At 42.1% G+C, this 21,817-nt stretch overlaps 1 protein-coding gene across 3 annotated transcripts in view; it reads left to right on the top strand.

Moving 5' to 3' along the window:
• Positions 1 to 21,596, top strand: part of LOC137342812 (macrophage scavenger receptor types I and II-like) — a 34,558-nt gene extending 12,962 nt beyond the window's left edge. For all 3 annotated transcript variants that reach the window (XM_068006999.1, XM_068006998.1, XM_068007000.1), the window contains exons 5-9: positions 3,195 to 3,266; positions 5,351 to 5,467; positions 12,767 to 12,811; positions 17,868 to 18,059; positions 20,424 to 21,596. In XM_068006999.1, the coding sequence (XP_067863100.1) occupies positions 3,195 to 3,266; positions 5,351 to 5,467; positions 12,767 to 12,811; positions 17,868 to 18,059; positions 20,424 to 20,551 (554 nt within the window). In that variant the 3' untranslated portion in view covers positions 20,552 to 21,596. The remainder of the gene's footprint in view (positions 1 to 3,194; positions 3,267 to 5,350; positions 5,468 to 12,766; positions 12,812 to 17,867; positions 18,060 to 20,423) is intronic.
• The last annotated feature ends 221 nt before the right edge of the window (positions 21,597 to 21,817 follow it).

Below are 21,817 nucleotides of genomic sequence, written 5' to 3'. Positions count from 1 at the left end.
TGCACTCTCTTCGATCCACGATAAAGCTGCAATGTATATTCATTTGGATGATACCAGGATTGAGAGGGTATTGTTAAGATGAGAGCCTTTAAAACATAGCGCTGTACCAGTGGAGCAGAGAAAAGTAAGGGACGATCTAGTAGATGTGTTCAAAATTATAAAAGGGTTTGAGAGAGTAAATAGTGAAAAGATTATTTCCACTAGTTGGTGAATCAGTAACAAGGGGGCATAAGAACATAAGAACATAAGAAATTGGAGCAGGAGTAGGCCAATCGGCCCCTCGAGCCTGCTCCGCCATTCAATAAGATCATGGCTGATCTGATCCCAACCACAAATCTAAAGAACACAAGAAGTCGGAGCAGGACCCGGCCACATAGCCCCTGGGCCCTCTCCGCCACCCACAGGGCATTGACCGATCCGAACTCAGCTTCATGTCCAATTTCCTGCCCGCTCCCCATAACCCCTAATTCCCTTTACTTCTAGGAAACTGTCTATTTCTGTTTTAAATTTATCTAATGATGTAGCTTCCACAGCTTCCTGGGGCAGCAAATTCCACAGACCTACCACCCTCTGAGTGAAGAAGTTTCTCCTCATCTCAGTTTTGAAAGAGCAGCCCCTTATTCTAAGATTATGCCCCCTAGTTCTAGTTTCACCCATCTTTGGGAACATCCTTACTGCATCCACCCGATCAAGACCCTTCACAATCTTATATGTTTCAATAAGATCGCCTCTCATTCTTCTGAACTCCAATGAGTAGAGTCCCAATCTACTCAACCTCTCCTCAAATTAATTAATTGAATTTAAATTCGCCAGCTGCCGTGGCGGGATTTGAACTCATGACTCTGGATTTTAGTCCAGGCCTCTGGATTACTAGCCCAGTAACATAACCACTATGCTACCGTAGTGGGCATGAAATTAGGATTAGTCCTGGAAAAGTAGGGAAAGGAGGTAGGGGAATCTTTTTTACCCAAATGGTTGTTAGGATATGAAATCCTTTAGCAAAAGGTGAATATTTAAGTCAAGCAAGTCACAACATTTAAAAGCAAATTGGATAAACACTGGAAAAATATTACAATTCAGGGAAATGGGATTAGAGTAGATAGTTGTGGTGGGGAGGCAGGATCGGCAGAGGCACAATGGGTGGACTGCACTCCTTCTGTGCCAAATTCTATATTGGGTCTCACAGCTGGCAGAAACCTGTCCCACTGATATGTGCTGTGGGTCCATCAGCAAATGGCTGCCATTATAGGTTCACAGATCAACAACCAGCTGTCTTGATTACTGAACTTGGAGCTCAAGACATTTAAATTCCACAATGAGCTGGGTCTTGCAATTGTAATTATAGTGACTTCTAAAATAACTGCTCCAAAAGCCTCTTTGACAGCAGAAAAAAAAAATAGTGCATAAGAGGATAAGTGTCAAGCCTGAAACAGTCAGGATGTGCTATAAAAATCTGATTACAACTTTTCAATCTACTATGGTATTGCTCATGCTAAGTTGGAGGATGCTCTGTTTTATCAGGAAAGGCGCTTTGTACCATGTAACACATAACGTATTATTCTGCTGCTAAGGTGGAGCTTTGTGATAGACCTTAGCTGTTGTACATAGGCACAGGTCAACGAGAAGCTACTTACACAGGTCCACACCCAGGTCAATTAGAGAATATTTTCTGTTGCTGGGGAAGTTTCCCTGTAGATTGGCAGCTGCTTGTAAATTCCTGGCTTCTCCCCAAGGTCAGAAGAAATCAGCAAGGTTTGTTTTTTCCTCTTTTTTTAAAATACTTTTTTTAGTGTGTGACACAGAAATTTGCATAAATGACAAAGGGTGACAGATGTGGCTCAAAAACTTTATATACTGGCACAGGGCTGTCCAAACATTTGGGGTAGGGGCCAGATCCATGTGCTATAATTGGAAAGAGGGCTGTGTATGATTAAAGACTTTAGGGCTCTGCAGAATCATGAGCAGACACTGGGGATGAAATCCATCTTGGGCAATAGTGTAAAACAGGCAATAGCGAATTGGCAGCCCGTTTACACTCCGCCCGATATTCGTTTCCATTGAAACGAATATCGGGTGGAGTGTAAAAAGGGCTGTGGATTTGACATTGCCCAATTTGCAATACTGCCCAAGGTGGATTTCCCACTATGTCCATTATATTTACTTTCTTTTCTAATCAACATTTTACGTTTATTGGGGAACATTCTAAATCACTGCAAACCTCACAGGATTTGTGAGTACCATGTGCACTGTTCCCTATTAAAAAGAAAAATCTGGACACCTATATGTGATAAAAATTAGAGTGTCAATACACTACAAGTTCAAGGTCCATACACTACAAATCATATCACCCTGCCTTACACTAAAAATATATTAAGATTGGCTGGCCGGTGCTTCCCTTTTCCTGGTCTGGTCTACTCCACTGGATCCTCATGCTTCTGCAATCTGCGCTGACTGCTCTTTGACTGTTTCTTCTCCTGTTGGTTAAAGTATTTTGAATGTTCCAGGCCTTGCAGATTGTTAAAGGCAGCCCCCAAATAGTGGAAAAAGGAAGCTCCCTCGTTGGTCTAAAAGCACTAAAGGGGGAGCAAACATTTCTAACATATTTTGTAGAAAGTATACTTTAGAGACATACTAAGAGAACACAGGTTGATTCATTCACAAATGCATGCTAAACTCTGAAGATTACTGCAGCAAACTACAGTAGAACAAAACCTAGAAATAAAAAGCTGGTATCGGAAAAAGTGACCATGAAGCTGTTGGATTATCGTAAAAATCCAACTGGTTCATTAATGTCCTCTAGAGAAGAAAGCCTGCTGTCCTTACCCGATCTGGCCTATGTGTGACTCCAGTCCCACACCAATGCGGTTACTTTCATCTGAAGTAATCTAGCAAGACATTCAGTTACATTCTCAGGGCAAATAGGGATGGGTAATAAATGCTGGCCTTATTACTGACACCCATATCCCGAGAATGAATAAGAAAAAAAAACTGCAAGGAATGGTCAAATGATCTGAATAAGTGGAATGAAATAAAAGGGTTTATGGTCATGTTATCCAGCCATATCATCCTGAGATCAATTTCATTTTAGGGTATGCCCCTGAGACGTTGTAACCTGTCTTTATCTTTACGGGAGCTGACTGATTGCCGCGCATTTCCAATATTTTCTTTTTTTAACTCATGTTATGTTTTTAAAGGTCCCAGAGGGCCCAAAGGAGAAAAGGGTGATGCAGGAGATCGAGGTGAAGTTGGACTTCCAGGGTTAAGAGGTATTTTGTGCAGAATACGAGAAACAATTTAACAATAGCATTCGATTTTATGATTTAAATAATGAAAAACTGATTGTGATCGAAGTACTATAATCAATATTATAAAATAAATGATAAAGCTTGGGTAGAAGCTGGGATGTTACAATTGGTGTTAGTGCTCATGGCTAGGGAGAGAAAAAAAATCAACCAGGATTCTTAGTCCTGATTGCTATCTGGGGACCTTAGAAAATTGTTGATTTTGATACACCAAAAAGCACATTCAACAGTGTCATGAGTATTAGTTTGATCATGCGGAACTATGCCACAAAAAAAATCAATCTTTTTCTCAGGGCAGTAATGGCACAAATGCACACTCAGACTATATAAAAAAATACTTTGTGGGTTGTTTACTAGTCCTAGGAAACTGTACTTGGTTGCTGTGGAGGCAGTCATTCCATTACAACGTGAAGTGACTCAAGGCCAATAGTATTGCAGCAAGCATTTCATACATTTTTACCTGTCACAGGTATTCTGATGCAACTGATGTTGGTCAATTCTGCTTTTCAAGAATTTTTCTTTTAGTCATAAAACAATGGCCTGTATTTCTCGCATGGTGTAAACTATCACAAAACAGATGGAAACTGTAAACTTATAAGGAAGTCTGTTTTCAATAAATTCGCTTAAAATTACATTGGGCCGGTTTGATTGGCGGTAGATACAGTTGGGGGTTTTAAACACCATTTCTGTTCAAAAGGTTGTACCAAACTGCTATCCTATCTTTAAAGGAAAATGTAGGATTGTCCATCAAGCTTGTTTAAATTAATTACCAAAGTTACATTGCTATTTTACCTGCGACAATAATGCAGAAATGCAATATTATAGGGACTAATTGCCGCAGATGGTTAAAGGTTGCTTTTTAAAATACAAGAATACAAGCTGCAGCAGAGTTGTCAAACTGTTGCTGGACTGCTAACATCTTATAGCCTTTTATTTGCATTTTAACATATTATATCCAATCACCATTCACTGTGTAACTAATACCTAACAGTGATTTCCTCCCTTTCATAAAATGCAGATAAATAACAAAAGTGGAGAGGGGATAAAAACATTGTTACGGGTTTGTTAATGTTTGAATATGCTTGTTGAAGCCTTTTGCAGTCGACGTCAACAAGCACAATAGCGCTGTCAGTGGAAGTCAAGGTAACTACTGCTCTGAATTTCTATGCTGTCAGCGCTTTCCAGACCCTGGAGTTAGGAGTCAGCTGTGATATAGCAAATCACCAGAAGACTTCGGTAGGGGAAATGGTGTCACCACACATGAACCATGTTTCCAAAACCAGGATGTCAATACTATCGTCCACAATGAAGTTGTGGACGCCAATGGCCTTATTCGCGAGTGAGCAACATTCTGGAGGGAAATGCAGAGAGGAGTGGTGATTTTCTATCGACCAGCAGAGGTCATGGGGTAGAAGTGGATGGAACGAACAGGACAGGATGGAGGTTGGGGTGGTTAGCCCCCATGAAACATGCTGGGCAGAAAAGTTGGTGAGATTGGAGGTTGGGGCGGTTGGAATTGCTACTCTAACAAAGGCAGCAATGGGTGCCACAAAGGACCCATTGGAGAATGCCAAGAGGGCACACAAAGAATCAGTTGCCTTGTTCAAGGTGTCTCAAGCTTTTGATGGCAGCAGGAGTGGACGTAGCCTGATGGGTAGTGATGGATTACATTAGGATCAAAGGGGACAAAGAGCTGAGAGGGGAGACATGAAAGTCTGGGTGAGGGGAGGAGGAGGAGAGAACAGAGTAGGGCTCAAGGAGGGCCAAAAAAGGGAGATAGAAGTAATGGGTCTGGGTCAGGATGGCAGCCAAAACATGCATGCAAATAGTCATAAAGGGAATTCTGGGTTACATAGATATGATAGAGATTAAGCAAGATGTAGCAGTTTTAAACTGAGGGCAGGCAAGAGACAATATGAAAAAATCCAGAATTAAAGACTGTGGACCAGGAGCTTGTGGTAGGATGAGGTTCACTTGTAGACAGAGTGGGGGTAGCAGTAAAGAGATTTCCTCATAATTGAACCCGACTGTTTACTTTTAATGATTAGGTTTTCCAGGATTCCCAAGGCTAGTTGGACTTCCTGGCTCCCCTGGAATCAAAGGTGACCGTGGACTTCCTGGATATCCTGGACTTCCAGGAAGTAAAGGATCAATGGGACATCCTGGTATGTAATTATTTCCTATTCTATTGATCATTCTGCACAGCCTGCCAACCTGAACAGTGTTGAAACTGAAACTTTCCAAAGGATGCAATCTTGCATGAACACATAAAGTAGTTGAAATCAAATCCAACACTGTTTTATGCAGTAAAACAGAAAAAAATTACTTAAATCATAACCATTACTTAAATATAACAGTAGTAGTTTTCTCTGTAATCATTAAATTAAGAACAAATTGGGACTGGGCATAAGCACCAATTTGTGTCAGAGATCAAGTCTCAGTGCCCAAACCACTTTCCATCTGTCCATGTCTGGTTTCTGCTTATCAAATATTGCGGAGCAGTTGGCCCTGTAGATTAAACCCATTAATAATAATAAATTATATATTTGCAAGAATGTTGCCCTTTGGATTGCAAAAATGTGGTGGCTATGAATGGAACTATGGGTAACAAGCTTCTTAACATAGTTTGAAAGTTTTGCAACATTCTTCTAAATAGATTAAGTTCATGATTGCATAAATATATCATTAAGTGAATGGGTGAAAAATATGATGCATGTATGCAAAGCCTTTGTGGCTGTATTAATTGTGGTAGGTGGTTAAATGTTCAAAGGGACTTCGGTAAGAGCTCGTTGGATAGCCACCTTCATATTTTGGAAAAGCTCAAGGTTACCAAGTCACTGTTGATATTTTCATAATTCCTCCTTCACTGCTTCCAACTGTCCAAGAATCTTCACCTACAGTCCATTTGTTATCTTTATTCTATTGACTAGTCATCATTAAAAAAACTAAAGTAAAGGTTTCTTCCTTTGTCAACGCTCAAGAAGAATGAAATGAATTGATGAGGATTTTAAAAAGATGGGGTTGTGATTTTATCCAAGATTATTTGAAAGGTCTTTTTGGTACAGATCAGATGATAAAGATGCCAATATTTTTCTGGATGGATTTATTGATTCTGTAGGAGAGACCACTTGAGAGACCCTTAGAGATTTTATGAATGGCTTCACAAAAAGCACCAGCCACAAATTTTCCTTATGTTAGACAATCAACTTCAAGGAGAGAGCAGCCACTGATTGGGGAATCCTTAAGATCTCTTAAGAGTGTATTTAAGGCACATTGTTATTTCCAGCTCAAATTGGTTGATTGTAAGTTATCAACTTCTAATTAATAAGGACTTTCTTGTTTGATTTCAAGTGTCAATATGGCTATAGTCGAGCGACTGAAAGCAGAGTATCTGGATAACCTTTCAGTGGGCCTTGAATAAGTGCGACTGCTTCTTCATTCAGAGTAATATAGTTTGTCAAACTTACTGCTCTGTACAGAGACTTGGAAAACTATTTTATAGCACAGTCCCCAGATAAGATTTGGTATTTCTAGTGTGGCAACAATCAAGCATCTCTATTTTGCACCAAACTGTAAAAAACACTGAGAATTTGCTAGTTCACGATCTGTATTTGACTTTAATTCAATTGAGAGGTAAAAAGAAATGCTACAAATTCTGGAACTCTGAGTAGAACACAGAAAATGCCTGGAAATAAACAACGGGTCTGTGAATATCTAAAAAGAAGCAAGATAAGCTAACATCTCAGATGTAAATCCTTCTCTAGAACTGAAATCCCAGCCTAAACTGAATTTTGCACCAAACCTGATCTGAATTTCGTGACCAAATGATTCACAAGTCATGCAGCAAACACCTGCTTTGAGTCTGCTCCAAATGAGCCTTTTCTGTATTTCTGCTAGCTTCTTGCTACCATGTTTTATGCTTGGCACCCTCTAAGATTGTTTTACAGGCTCTACGCGGCCTCCTAAGGCCCAAAATGGCAGACAGGCAGCTTCTGCACACTTCTGACCGGAAGTGTGCTGCCTGCCATAACAGGAGGCATCCTTTACCCACGCCTGAAGCAGATGTTAGTCCATTTGCATATGCAAATAAGGGGCCTAATACCTCCTTCAGGTCCCTGTGGCAACATTGGTTTGCTCAGAGAAAACTAACCCTAAACATCGCATAAAGAAATAAAAAGATAAGTACTTACCACAATAATCATGACGATCGTCGGCACTCGTGGTCCCGCGATCCCTGATCTCCAGGCCCTAGCCCCAACCTCCGATGACCTTCCCCCTTGACCATCGATCGCAATCACCTCGAGCCCCGATTGCAGCCTCCACGGCCTCCGATTACTCTCTCCACGGACCCTGATTACTCTCTCCACGACCCACCCAACCCCAGCGATCCGACCTGACCACTTACCTGTGCGGCCTCCTACTGCAGCACCGTCTACATTATGATGAGGTCCAAGGCCCAATGTCTGGGGCTCCTTGGACCTCACCATTTGTGTGCGAGGCACTACGCTAGGCCAAGGAAGCGGCCAGAAGTGGGCGCTCCCGAATTTAACCCCTGGTGCCTTTGGGATTGGGTAAAGATGTGTAGATCTGTCTTCTGATGTGATATCATGATGATCTGCTCCAATGATGTGCGTGGTAATGGTGGGTCATTGTGTGTGAGTTTTGATAGGTCTAAACAAGTCAGCTGGATAGGAGCTTTGTATGTCAATGGAGCAATCCATCTTAGAATGAAGGGGAAGGGTAGTTTAGTCATGGTCAGTTGTACGCCACACATGTGCACTTCCCATAAGTCTATCACAGATGATATCTATGGAGAAGTCCATAGTCCAGGCCATCTTACACCCTAGTTTTGAAGTGGAATTATTTTAAAGGGAGACAGAATAAAATACAGCATTCTCAATAAACATTATGCACAGGTTGCAACTATTTTTAAACAATGGGTAATTTTACAGGTCTGTGCTGCCCTTAGGGAGCCTCACCTGCTGGCAGTGCATATTGGAAATTCAGGTATATGCTGCTCTTCATTGGAAAATCATGGGCAGCGGGTGCCCAAATCTCCGATATGTGCTGTGGATGGCAGTGATGCTTGGTGGCAGCATAGATTTGAAAATTATCCCTGATATATTGATCAGGTGAATTTTCATACTTGTATCATAAAATATTGTTTAACCTCTTCGACTGTCTTGCTATTAGCTGTCACTCCCATTATCCCCTTCAAAATACTGAATATTGCAGTGTTGAACCCTGTATAGCATCATGGGGATGATATCCAATGTTTTGGAGGTGTGACTATATTATGTTAAGAACAACACATTCTCCATGTAAAATGATGTTTTTAGAAGTGTCAGTGCACTCAAAAAGGTTATGCAATATGCAGATCTTTTAATTATTAACAATTACTGCAAGACCCAACCCAAACTCCATTCAGTACATGCTGTTGGGTTTAAGTTCACTCCTGGATGTGTGATATGGTGCTGCCTTCATCTTTTGTCTTCAGAATTCTTGTTCCACCTGGATCCCTCCCTCTCGTCTCTTACCCCCTCTTGATCTTTTCATTGGGAACTGCCGGCGTTGCATCGGCTGTCTCAATTTCTCTGCTCCCCTCACTCACTCTAACCTACCCCCCTCTGAACTCACAGCACTCCGTTCTCTCAGGTCCAACACTGACATTGTCATTAAACCTGCTGACAAGGGTGGCGCTGTTGTGAGGCAAACAGACCTCTACCTTGCGGAGGCTGAATGACAACTCTCCTACACCTCCTTCTACCTCCCCCTGGGCCATGACCCCACCGCCGAATATCAAGCTCTAGTTTCGCAGACTGCCACTAACGTCATCTCTTCTGGAAATCTTCCCCCCAGAGCCTCCAACCTCATAGTCCCCCAACCCTGCACAGCCCGTTTCTACCTTCTTGCCAAGATCCACAAACAGGACTGTCCCGGTAGACCCATCGTTTCAGACTGTTCTTGCCCCACGCAACTTATTTCTTCCTATCTTGACTCTATTTTTTCTCCCTCTGTCCAGTCTCTTCTGACCTATATCCGTGACTCCTCTGACACCCTCCACCACTTCAACAGTTTCCAGTTTCCCAGCCTTAACTGTCTCCTTTTCACCGTGGACGTCCATTCCCCCATCACCTCCATCCCCCACTAGGACGGCCTGTGGGCCCTCTGATTCTTTGTTGAATGGAGGCCCAACCAGTCCCCTTCCACCACCACCCTCCTCTGCCTGGCTGAACTTGTTCTTACGTTGAACAACTTCTCCTTTGACTCCACTCACTTCCTCAAAATAAAAGGTGTCGTTATGGGAAGCAGTATGGGTCCTAGCTATGCCTTTCTTTTTGTGGGATACGTGGAACATTCTTTGCTCCAGTCCTACTCAGGTCCCCTCCCTCACCTCTTTTTCTGGTACATTGATGACTGTATCGGTGCCGTTTCCTGCTCTCGCCCCGAACTGGAAAATTTCATCAACTTTGCTTCCAATTTCCACCATTCCCTCGCCTTCACATGGTCCATCTCCGACTCTTCCCTTCCCTTCCTCAACTTTTCTATCTCCATTTCTGGAGATAGGCTGTCAACCAATATCTATTATAAGCCCACCGACTCCCACCCTGCCTCCTGTAAGGACTCTATTCCATTCTCCCAGTTTCTCAGTCTCCGTCGCATCTGTTCTGACGATGCCACCTTCCACATCAGTGCTTCCGATATGTCTTCCTTTTTCCTCAATTGAGGATTCCCCTCCACTGTAATTGACAGGGCCCTAGAACATGTCCGTCCCATTTCCCGCACTTCTGCCCTCACCCCTTCCCATCCCTCCCAGAACCATGATGGGGTCCCCCTTGTCCTCATCTTCCACCCCACCAGCTGCCACATTCAACGTTTCATCCTCTGTCATTTCTGCCACCTCCAGTGCGATGCCACCACCAAACACATCATCCCCTTTCAGATTCCGAAGGGACCATTCCCTCCACGATACCCTGGTCCTCTCTTCTATCACCCCCAACACCCGGTCTCTTTCCCGTGGCACTTTCCCGTGCAAGCGCAGGAGATGCAACACCTGCCCCTTCACCTCCTCCCTTCCCACCGTCCAGGGTTCCAGGTGAAACAGCGATTTACTTGTACTTCTTTCAATTTAGTATACTGTTTACGCTGCTCACGATGCGGTCTCCTCTACAATGAGGAGACCAAACGCAACTTTGCTGAACACCTCCGTTCAGTCCGCAAGTGTGACCCTGACCTTCCGGTTGCTTGCCATTTTACTTCTCCATCCCGTTCCCACTCCCACTCTGACCTCTCTGCCTTTGGCCTCCTACACTGTTCCAATGAAGCACAACGGAAGCTTAAGGAACAGCACCTCATCTTTCAATCAGGCACCTTGTGGACTCAACATTGATTTCAATAACTTCAGATCATAACCACTGCTCACATTCTTTTGGACAGCAGGTGCTAGTAATGGTTCTGCTGTTGCCATTTACATCTCTCTAGACCAATCTTTTGTTTCTTTACTTGTCCCATTAATACCCTCCTTGCCTTGCACCATTATCCCTGGTCTAATGGGAAGAGGGTATGTGGCTACGTACTAGGTATATGCCCACTCTAACCCTGGCAGACAAGTGAAGAGTGAAATATGATCCCTTGCTATGGATATATGCTTGTCCAATCCCTAGCAGTGAGAAGATTATGAGACTTTATGAGGAGTATCTCTGGTAGTATATCTAATTATACTGCTACCCTTCCAGGATTGATTCTGACAGGTCATTTCCATCAATTGCTAAATATTATAAATGTAGTGATAAATATAGCTCTGAATAGTGAGACCTCCATTGTAAAGTAAATAATGAGTTTTCCAATTTTAATTTACGATGAAAGCTGCATCCGTTAAATCATTTGCTGGGAGCTGGCTTAAAACAGAACCATAGAATGGTTACAGCACAGAAGGAGGCTATTTGGCTCATCGAGCCCATGCCGGCTCTTTGTAAGAGCAAAACAGTTAGTCCCATTCCCCTGCTCTTTCTCTGTAGGCCTGCAAATGTTTTCCCTTCAAGTATTTATCCAATTCCTTTTTGAAAGCTACGATTGAATGCTGATGTTATTGCTGGATTATGCTCAACTATTTGAAGAAGAGATGGGAAGTTTTTCCCGGTGTCTTGGCCAACATTTATGCCTCAATCAACTCCACCAAACAGATTATTTATCTCATTGCTATTTGTGGGACCTTGCTGTACACAAATTGGTTTTGACATTTGCCTGCAAATTAACAGTGACTATTTTTAAAGAGTAATTAATTGGCTGTGAAGCACTTTACATCGAGTTACATCAAAACTACAGTATAGAAACAGGCCGATTCGATCCAACTAGTCCATGCCAATGTTTATGCGCCACACAAGCCTCCTCCCTCCTTACTTCATTTATCCCTATCAGCATATCCTTCTATTCCTTTCTCCCTCATGTGCTTATCTAGCTTCCCCTTAAATACATCTATGCTATTCACCTCAACTACTCCTTGTGGTAGCGTGTTCCACATTCTTACCACTCTTTGGGTAAAGAAGTTTCTCCTGAATTCCCTGTTGGATTTGTTAGCAGCTATTTTATATTTATGACCTCTAGTTTTTGACTCCCCCACAAATGGGAAACATTTTCTCTACGTCTACCCTATCAAACCCTTTTGTTATCTTAAAGACCTCTATCTGGTTACCCCTCAGTCTTCTCTTTTCTGGAGAAAAGAGCCTCAGCCTGTTCAGCCTCTCAGTTCTTGTATCATCTTTGTGAATCTTTATGCACCCACTCTAATGCCTCTACATTTTTTCTATAATATGCAGACCAGAACTGTGCAAAGTACCCCATGTGTGGTCTAACTAAGGTTCTATACAAGTTTAACATAATTTCTCTGCTTTTCAATTCTTTCCCTCTACAAATGAATCCTAGTGCTTGATTTGCCTTTTTTATGACCTTGTTAACCTGTCGCTACTTTTAGTGATTTGTGTATCTGTACCCCTTTGCTCCTCTATCCCATTTGGACTCTTATTATCCAAGCAATACTGGTACAGCAGGATGTGGAAGGTGCTATATAAATACTGTGGGGAAAGGCAACTGTTTAGAGCCTTCCCGCCATTGTAAACCGAGGGGCTGCAATCAGGGAAAAACCCCCTCGGGCAGAATGTAAAATTGAAATTGCTGTAATGTACCTGTAATGAATCTGAAATGGACCAGAAATGAATCTGTAAGCAATAATCTGTGTTGAGTATGATGCAATGAGACACCCTAGAGTGTCATGAACTGTAATTATGTCCAATGTGTTCATTGTACTGCATTTGACGTAACGTGCAAATTGTATAATCTGTATTGTGTACATTTGGAAAGTGATATGACAACTGTATTGTATGTACTGCTGCAAATTTTATGAATAAAGTATATTTTTTGAAAAAAAAAGCTATATAAATACAAGTTATTTTTTTTCTTTCTAAAAGGTGCTCCTGGAGTTAAAGGCGAAAAGGGTGAAAGTGACAATACACGTAAGTACAAAATGACAATGCTATGTGGCTGCCATCATAAAGAACATAATTGCTGTTTAAATTTATCTATTGCAGTTAGCAATAGATAAATTCAAAATAAAAGAATTGCAGGAAATATACACAGGTCAGTTAGCACCTGAATTGAAAAGACATGGGAGCCAATTTTAATTTTAGGTGCACAATAGGCAGTTGGCGGATGGAGCATGGCCACTCGTTCGTCCTTCAGAATTGCTGTTGGCATCCTATGTATGTCATAGGAGACTGATTTGCATATTACAAGTGGCCTCCCGTCTGAAACAGGTAGGCAGGTCAGAGTGTGTGAACTTTGCTCAGAATGCTGATATTATTGCTGGATTATGGCACAGGGTTGCAATATTGTTTGAACAGCAGAAATATCCATGAGATAGATGCTGTGCTATTTTGTTCTTGACTGTCAGCTTAGCTCAGTTGGTAGTACTCTCACCTCTGAATCAGAAGATTGCAGGTTCAAGTCTCAGTGTAGGAGATGAGTACATAATCTAGGCTGATACTTTAGTGCAGTACTTAAGGTGTGCTGCTTTGCTGGAGGTTCAGGTGGATAAAACATCCTATTGTACTATTCAAAGAGGAGCAGGGGAGTTCTCATTAGTGCCATGGCCAACATTTATCTCTCAACAAACCAACATTAACCGGTCATTTATTTCATTGACTGTGTGTGCGACCTTACCGTACGTAAATTGGCTGCTGTGTTTCCTACAATGTTGAATACACTTCAGAAGTAATTCATCAGCTGTGAAGAATTTTTGGACATCTGAAGATGCGAAAGAAATTATACAAATGCAAGTTTTTTCCTTCCGTGCTCTTGGATTCCAAAAGGAAATTCCCTGGGTGTAATGTTCTACGAGGTATTTTGGAGAGATCGGATAAGGTGCAATATGAATGCAAGTCTTTTAAAAAAACTTTTAGTCGGGTTCAGCAAGGGTAAAATAAATATGACAATTGGTGTTGTATGTGGTAAGTATGATATTTATTTACAAATTAAACACAATGAATTAAGAAAGACTTCTGCAGAATTGTACAGGCTACTTTAAATAAAATAATTATTTATAAATTAAACACAATGAAGCATAATAAGAAGAATTAAATTCAAGCACATTGAAAGCTTCATCCAATACAAAACTGTTGGAAACATCTTGCGGATGAGTTTCTCTTGGTGAAGCTGGTGATTATGACATACATTTTGTTGTATACACTTGCTTTATTAAGTGATATGGATTGTTGCAAGCTGTTTCTGCTGATTCTTCTGGGACAGAAATTCATGTTTTTGAAGACAGTGTAGTGAGTGATCAGTACAGCAACTATGAAATACTCCAGGTATACACATTTATAGACTGTATTTCTGTCATGATGATGCCTACCCAACACCATGATCATGATACTTTGGTGGCCATAGACCCAAGTCATGGTTATGATAGCTGTTCATATCGAAAAACATGTTGAGGAGGAAACAGTCCAATGTATTACATTGTTCCTCTTTTGAGTGAAGATTGTCTTTTCAATAGTGTATTCTCTGCTGTAGTTGTCTCGTAGCTCTATCCAGACAACTATGATCAAATGATCCAGGCTTTTGTTACTTTAGATATCATTGGGAAGCTGAATAATGTTGTTGCCCATGTCAGAGCAGGTGTCTCCTTTGCCTTCACCAAAACACATGAGATAATGTGCAATACAGATTTGTGTTGGGCTATTAGATCAGCCACACAAAACTTCTGAACCTACATGTTGAGTGCGAGATTATTGTTATTGGCCTTTTTTCAGCATTATGCCACTGCATACGCTACTGCTCCTGTTCCTCTTTAGACAGACATACATCCTCGGGAACATTAGATTTGCTTAGTAGGCTGAACAAATGAATTATCAATGGAAAAATATTTGTAGTAAAAATCACTGAATGGAATGGATTCAATGTGGGTTTCTATAAAAGGAGTCACTATAACATTACCTGAGGAAGAGTAGTCGCTGTTATGTTGCAGAAAGTTAAAAAGATATACTTATTTAATAATCCCTCAGTATATGCTTTCCATTAATGTTAGATTTAAAAATGTGTTCAAATAGATCTGATATATTCACTAGATCTTTCAAAAGTGCTTTTAATAAAAACTATCAGAGAAATCTGTGGGCTAAGAAATGAATTGAGGATATGTAAAAAATATTTTTAAATGAATTACTGTAGGAGGCAGTACAAAACTGTCTCACAACATAATTCTGGTTTGGGTTTAAAATATCATTGAAATAAAGGGTTAGATAAAATCCTCTCAGAAAAGGGGCATAATTAAATTAAATCATATCAAGTCAGAGAAAATGGCACTATCACTGGCCAAAATTGATCAATGATAGAATGTTGGAAAAGTAAAAGATAGAAACCATTTGTATTTACTTTGTACCTGAACACATGTCTCAGAATGTCTCAAAGCACCTCACATACAATGAAATACTTTGAAGTGCAATTTGCAAAATTGTCATCCCTCACACTCTGTTAAAGCATTTGAAATTGTTCGCATCACTGCCCAGGAGGCAACGCAGTGCCCTTTATATCCCAGACCTTTACTTGGAAGTGTTTCTTCACTCGCAACCTTACATGTAATCACATGTAATCACATTACTAAAAGCCTCACATGGGATCTAATTACTTGGTACGTGCATCAGTCACTTAACCATCCCCATTTTGGTTGCATGCAGACATCTCATTTGCATGCCTTTTATGGTACCCAAAGGTATTTCCCACTTTTGCATTCTTTATAAAGGAGAACATAGGAACATTAGGAACAGGCGTAAGTCACTTCACGGACTCCCAGGTCACCTGTGACTTTTGCAGCCTGGATGAATCCGTGTTTCATATTTACAATGAGTGCGAGAGGTTTCAGACCCTCTTCCATATTTGAAAGGGCTGCTCCTCAACTTCTGGCTGCACTTCAGTCCCACGCACCTGATCTTTGGCCGCCTATCTTGGAGAGGTGCGGGAAAGTCGGAGGATCTCCTCGTGGATCTGCTCCTGGACATGGCCAAGGTGGCCATCCACAGGTCCAGGTTGGACGTGGCCTGTGGGAGCGGTCGCTCTGGCTGCCTGCCTCTCTTCCGTGGCTTTTTTCGTGCCAGGGCGGCCCTGGAGAAGGAGCACACGATGTCCGCCGGTACGCTTGAGGCCTTCTGCGACCGGTGGGCACCGCAGGGACTGGCATGTGTCATGGATAGGGACACTAGCATTATTATTTAATTTAATAAGTTTCTTTTCTCTTTTGTATTGTTTGTGCCACCGCAAAATAAGGGGGCACTTGTGTTAGTTTTCTTTAATTTGGGCTGATGACACTGGGGTTCATTCAATCTGCTTTTCTGAATCATTAGCTACGCCCAGTAATAATGGCATGGCAGGGGGGTGCTCAAATGATGGTACAGTCAGGATAGCAGCGGATGCCCTCCTGCCAGCTTCTCCTTACCCTAATGCCCATACGTGGCAGAAAGGAGGCAGGGCCAGGTTGCCCTTGCAGCAGCATCAGTGGTGAGGCCAGCAGCAGATCCATCCAGGCACTTAACTGACGTGATAGGAGGGCCATCTCAGTCCCAAGTGGATCTCCCTGGCACACAGCAAGTCGTCTTCTCGTGTGGCCCTGGTACTCAGGACAAGCACTAATGGCCAGATATGGTAGTCAAGATGTAATGGTGACCATCTGAAACCTTAGTAAGACCACAGATAGAATACTGTGTGCAGCTTTGTGCTCCATTGTATAGGAAGAATGTTGAGGCTAGGATGCTAGCTGGTATGAGGAAGTAGAAATATGAAGAAATACATGAAAAACTGGGATTATTTTCATTAGAACAGAAGAGGTTATGCAGTGATTTGATAGAGATGATTAAAATTATGAAGAGATGGGACGGGGTAGATAGAAACAGACTGCTTCCAGTGGTTGAGGGGTCTAGAATGAAGGGACATAAATATAAGATTAAGTGCAAGAGATTTAGGAGAAACTTTTTTATTTAGAGAGTTGTGAGCACATCCAAGCTGCACATTGAGAGAATAGTATTCTTTCCTGTTGGTGCACATCTGGCCATTGATGAAGTGGGTGTATATGGCCACATCGATAACTCTTGGAGTTCGAAGATTCCTGCCATTTGGCAAAATTGCAGTGCTTTGTCAGGCAACACCTGCCACCTCCAATACCTAGAAGGACAAGGGCAGCAGGTGCATGGGAACACCATCACCACCAAGGTCCCTTCTGAGTCACACATCATCCTGACTTGGACATATATCACCCTTCCTTCATTGTCGATGGGTCTAAATCCTGCAACTCCCTACCTAACAGCATTGTGGGAGCACCTTCACCACACGGATTGCAACAGTTCAAGATGAAAGCCTAACCCCACCTTCTCAGGGCAACTAGGAATGGGCAACAAATGCCACCCTTGCCAGTGATGCCCAAAACTTGAGAATTAATAATAATGTTGGCGCTGGTTGTCCATGAAATTGTTAGCTCTAGAGAATAATATATCACTGATTGTTTGTTATAAGCGTCTCCATTAGCAGCCTGGAATGACCCTCTGGCATCAGATTTAAGGACGGTGGTGATTTTAATAGTCACTGGCAGGGTGATGTATACAGTGGAGATGGGCTGAGGATCTGCTTGCAGCATAACTCTGTGACAGCCTCCTTTGTAATGCAGAGCCTCAAGAGGCACTAGTCCTCGACCAAATGCAGGTAGGAGCTCCTCTGCCTGTATTTTCTGTTATGGGGATATCTGCGAGGGAGTGCCATCTGTCTACGGCGCAGCATCACCAGCCTAGGCTCCCTCCATTGCTCCATCTCTTCTTCTTCATCTTTATCCAAGAAGAAAACATAGAGGGAAACCTCAATGGAAAAGTAATTGTGCCCTGTCTGGAAGGGGTGAGGTGTTAGTGGGCAGCTGTCAGTCGATGGTGCAATAGGCAAATGACAAAGTAGGTGTCAATAGCAAAAAATCATTCGAACATGTCTGTGCAAATTTGGTTTCCTGTTTTGTTCACAGTCTCTGTTTATCATCACTAGGTAGTTCTCCTCTCACTGTGAGGCTGGTAAATGGGCGGAGCTTGTATGAAGGTCGAGTGGAAGTGTTCCATGATGGACAATGGGGAACAATCTGTGACGATAAGTGGGATTTTCAAGATGCAACAGTAGTTTGCAAAATGCTTGGGTACCAAGATGCATCTGCTATTCATTCTAATTCTAAATTTGGAACAGGTAAATACCAGCAATAGCGGTTCCTGTGGTTCTATGTCACTAAGGTTGAGACTATTCCTTCAGCTGCCTCTACTGCTTTCTCCCCCTTCCCCTTCCCCTTTCCCACCAAGCCAAACCTCTCCCCAGGCTCCACCCTGCTCTTGCCTCAACCCGCATCTTTCTCTAGTTTTGCTCCTATTTACCCTCATGCCCTTTCCAACCCCATCAAGTCATTAAGACTCATGTCCTGATCTCGAGCCCATTCTCAATAAATTGCTAACCACCCAACTTTCCTTCCTGGTGCCCATGTTAGATGACATTGTAAATGGTTCCCTCTCCTCAAGTACTGCCCCTCTACCTTTCAAAACCAACATCATCAGCTTCTTCCTCAAAAAACTTAGCTTTGACCCCTTTGTCTTCGCAAACTACTGCCCCCTTCTAACCTCCCTTTCCTCTCCAAAGTCCTTGAATGTGTTGTCACCTCCCAAATCTGTAACCCTCTTCCTTTTTTTAAAATTCGTTCATGGGATGTGGGCGCCGCTGGTAAGGCCAGCATTTATTGCCCATTCCTCACAACTCCATTTTGAATCCCTCCAATCAGATTTCCATCCCTGCCACAGAAACATAACAGCCCTAACCAAAGTCACAAATTACATCCTCTGTGACTGTGACCATGTTGCATTATTGCTCCTTATCCTTCTTGACCTTTCTGCAGCCTTTGACGTGGTCGATCACATCATCCTCCAATGCCTCTTCCTTGTTGTCCAGCTCAGTGGGACTGCCCCTGCTTGATTCCACTCTTACCTATCTGATTGTGGCCAGAGCATCTTCAGTAATGTCTTTTCTTCACAATCTCTCAGTTACCTATGGGGTCCTCTTGATCCTCATCTGCAAGCTTCCCTTGGTGACATCATCTGTAGATCTGGGGTCAGATTCCATATGTATGCTGATGGCACCCAGCTCTACCTCTCCAGCCCTACCTCACCACCACCTCTCTCAACCCCTCCACTGCCTCTGTGTTTTCAGGCGGCTTATCTGACATCAAGTCTTGGATGAGCCGCACTTTCTTCCTGTTAAACATTGCAAGACCGAAGCCATTGTCTTTGGTCCCTGCCACAAAATACGTACCCTTGCCACCAATTCCATCCCCCCCTCCCTGGCGATTGCCTCAGGCTAAACCAAATTGACCTCAGAGTCATAATCGAGCCGAGCGGAGCTTCCACCTCAGTAACTGCCCGCCTCCGCCCCTACCTTAGCCCATCTGCTCCTGAAACTCTTATCCATGCCCTTGTCACCTCCAGACTCGACTACTCCAATGCTTTTCTGAATGGCCTCCCATCCTCCACTTTCCGTAAACTTCAGCTCAACCTTTGCTGCCAGTATACTTCAGTGCCTTCAGCCAACTAGGCCCAATGCTCTGGAATTCTGTGATAAGCCCCTCCACCTGTCTCTCCTCCTTTTAGACCCTCCTTAACTCAGCTCTTTGATCAAGCTGTTTGTCAGCCCTCCTAATATCTTCTTCTTTGACTTGGTGCCATTTATTTCTGACTCTGTCTCCGTGAAGTGCCTCGGGACATTTCTCCAAATTAAAGGCACTAGATAATGGTTCCATATGTACATTGATGACACCCAGCTATACCTCACTACCACCTCTCTCGACCCCACCACTGCCTCTGTGTTGTCACACTGCTTGTCTGATATCCAGTGCTGGATGAACCAAAATTTCCTCCAATTAAACATTGGGAAGACCAATGGGCTTCTTAGGCTCCCGCCACAAACTCCATTCCTTAGCCACTGATTCCATTCCCCCTCAGGCTAAACCAGACTGTTCACAACCTCTGTGTCCTATTTGACTGAGATAGTTACCCCATATCCTCTCCATCACGAAGACCGCCTACTCCACCTCCGTAATATCGCTCATCTCTGGCCCTGCCTTAGCCAATTTGCTTACATAATTGTGTAATCATCATAATTAAGATTCCAACTTTATCTTTAAAGTTATTTACATTGCACTGGGATCAGAAATGTTGAACTCTTCTGCCTATTGAAGTATAGAACTGTATTAATTTTAATCAGGGTATCTAGTATGGGAGGGGTTACTGAAACCACTATTAGTTTTGCATAATTAAGCTTTTATCTACAGTTTCACAGATGATATAGGTCACATCTTTGAAATGCTTCTCAAAACATAACTAGTATAATGTATGTGGCCTCTTCAAAGCTGAGTAGATGACACGTAGTGACTCTGGATTCCTTTAAACAGTTTTCTACTTAAAATTTGTAATTAAACTGTGATCAGTCAGAGCTTATGTAAAGTATTGTCTTGCAGTTAATCTATTCATATTTTGTTAACCAATGAAACTGATTTTAGTGCTTTTTTTGCAGGTGTAGGGCCAATATGGCTAGATGAAACATTGTGTACTGGCAAAGAAGACAGTATCTGGAATTGTCCAGCAATAATTGGACATAATGACTGTACACATTCTGAGGATGCTGGGGTGACTTGTAGATAAGTGAAATGATTTATGGTTCAGATGAAATGTTTTTTTTAATAATATATTAAATTTACACATCTAAGGTATGTTGAAGGAGAATGTTTTGCCTTCTGGATCACTATAACCTGAAATGCTTTATATCAGAATTAAATATCGAGTGCACATTAATCAAAATGAACAGATCCAAAAAAAAATCAAAGGTTTATGTTAGTTGGTGGTCATTTTCAAACAGCATTTATATGTGTTCATATGTTATATGAAAAGAGAGACACACACTGCCATGTTGTGTAGCTGTATTGAGACTAAAGGAGAGCTGGTTCTACAGGATGTTCTGAGAAAAATTGAGAGAAACAAAGACAGATGGAGGTAAAGAGGGAGAAACAGAAAGAAAAATGCAGATGTTATTGTGGAAACTAAATTGTCAGTGTCACAAAATCATAAAATTTGTACTTTTTGGTAGAGAAAAAATACTAACAGTTCCCTTCCAAACAAGTGAACAAGGGTTAAATTAGATGAATGTGGTTTGTTTCTTTCAAAGGGGTAGCTGCCCTTTGTTTTGGGGAATGCTACTGATTTAATTAAGTCTTAAATTAACTTGTGGTGTAAATACCAGGTCAAATTTGCATTCTGTGTTTTGTGTCTGTATTATGCAAATATTAAAAGGATGGATTCTGCAAATTGGTTGCAGCCACTTAATTCAAAAATTAGGAATTCTTTATTTGAATTACATCATTGTGTAATAACAGACTTAAATGTGGTTTTGTCATGGTTATAATAATGCTATGCATGAAAGTGGCCGTACACCGTCTTAAAGCTACAAAGTGCTAGTCAACAACGGCTTGCATTTGTATCGTGCCTTTAAGGTAGAAAAAATACCAAAGCATTCTACAGAAGCATAATCAAAAAATTGGTCACTGAGCCATACTAGGAGATTTTAGGAGGGGTAGCTTGGTCAAAGAAGTGGGTTTTAAAGAGGTTTTTAAAGGAGGAGAGGGAAATGGAGAGGTGGAAGGATTTAAAGGGAGAATTCCAGTCGGTGTTGTTTAGACAGCTGAAGGCATGGTGAGGCAAAGGGAATGGGGGGAGGGGGAGGGGGAGGGGATGCATGAAAGGCCAGAGTTGGAGGGGTGTATAGGGCTGTAGGAGGTCACAGAGATAAAGAAAGGTGAAGCCATGAAGGGATTTAAACATAGGGATGAGAATTTTAAATTTGAGACATTGTGGAACTGGGAGCCAATGTAGGTCAGGAGCACAGGAGTGATGGGTGAGCGGGACTTGGTGTAT

This window comes from Heptranchias perlo, chromosome 26, assembly GCF_035084215.1.
Source record: "Heptranchias perlo isolate sHepPer1 chromosome 26, sHepPer1.hap1, whole genome shotgun sequence".
Classification (NCBI taxonomy): domain Eukaryota; kingdom Metazoa; phylum Chordata; class Chondrichthyes; order Hexanchiformes; family Hexanchidae; genus Heptranchias; species Heptranchias perlo.
This window is presented reverse-complemented; position numbering and strand designations above follow the sequence as displayed.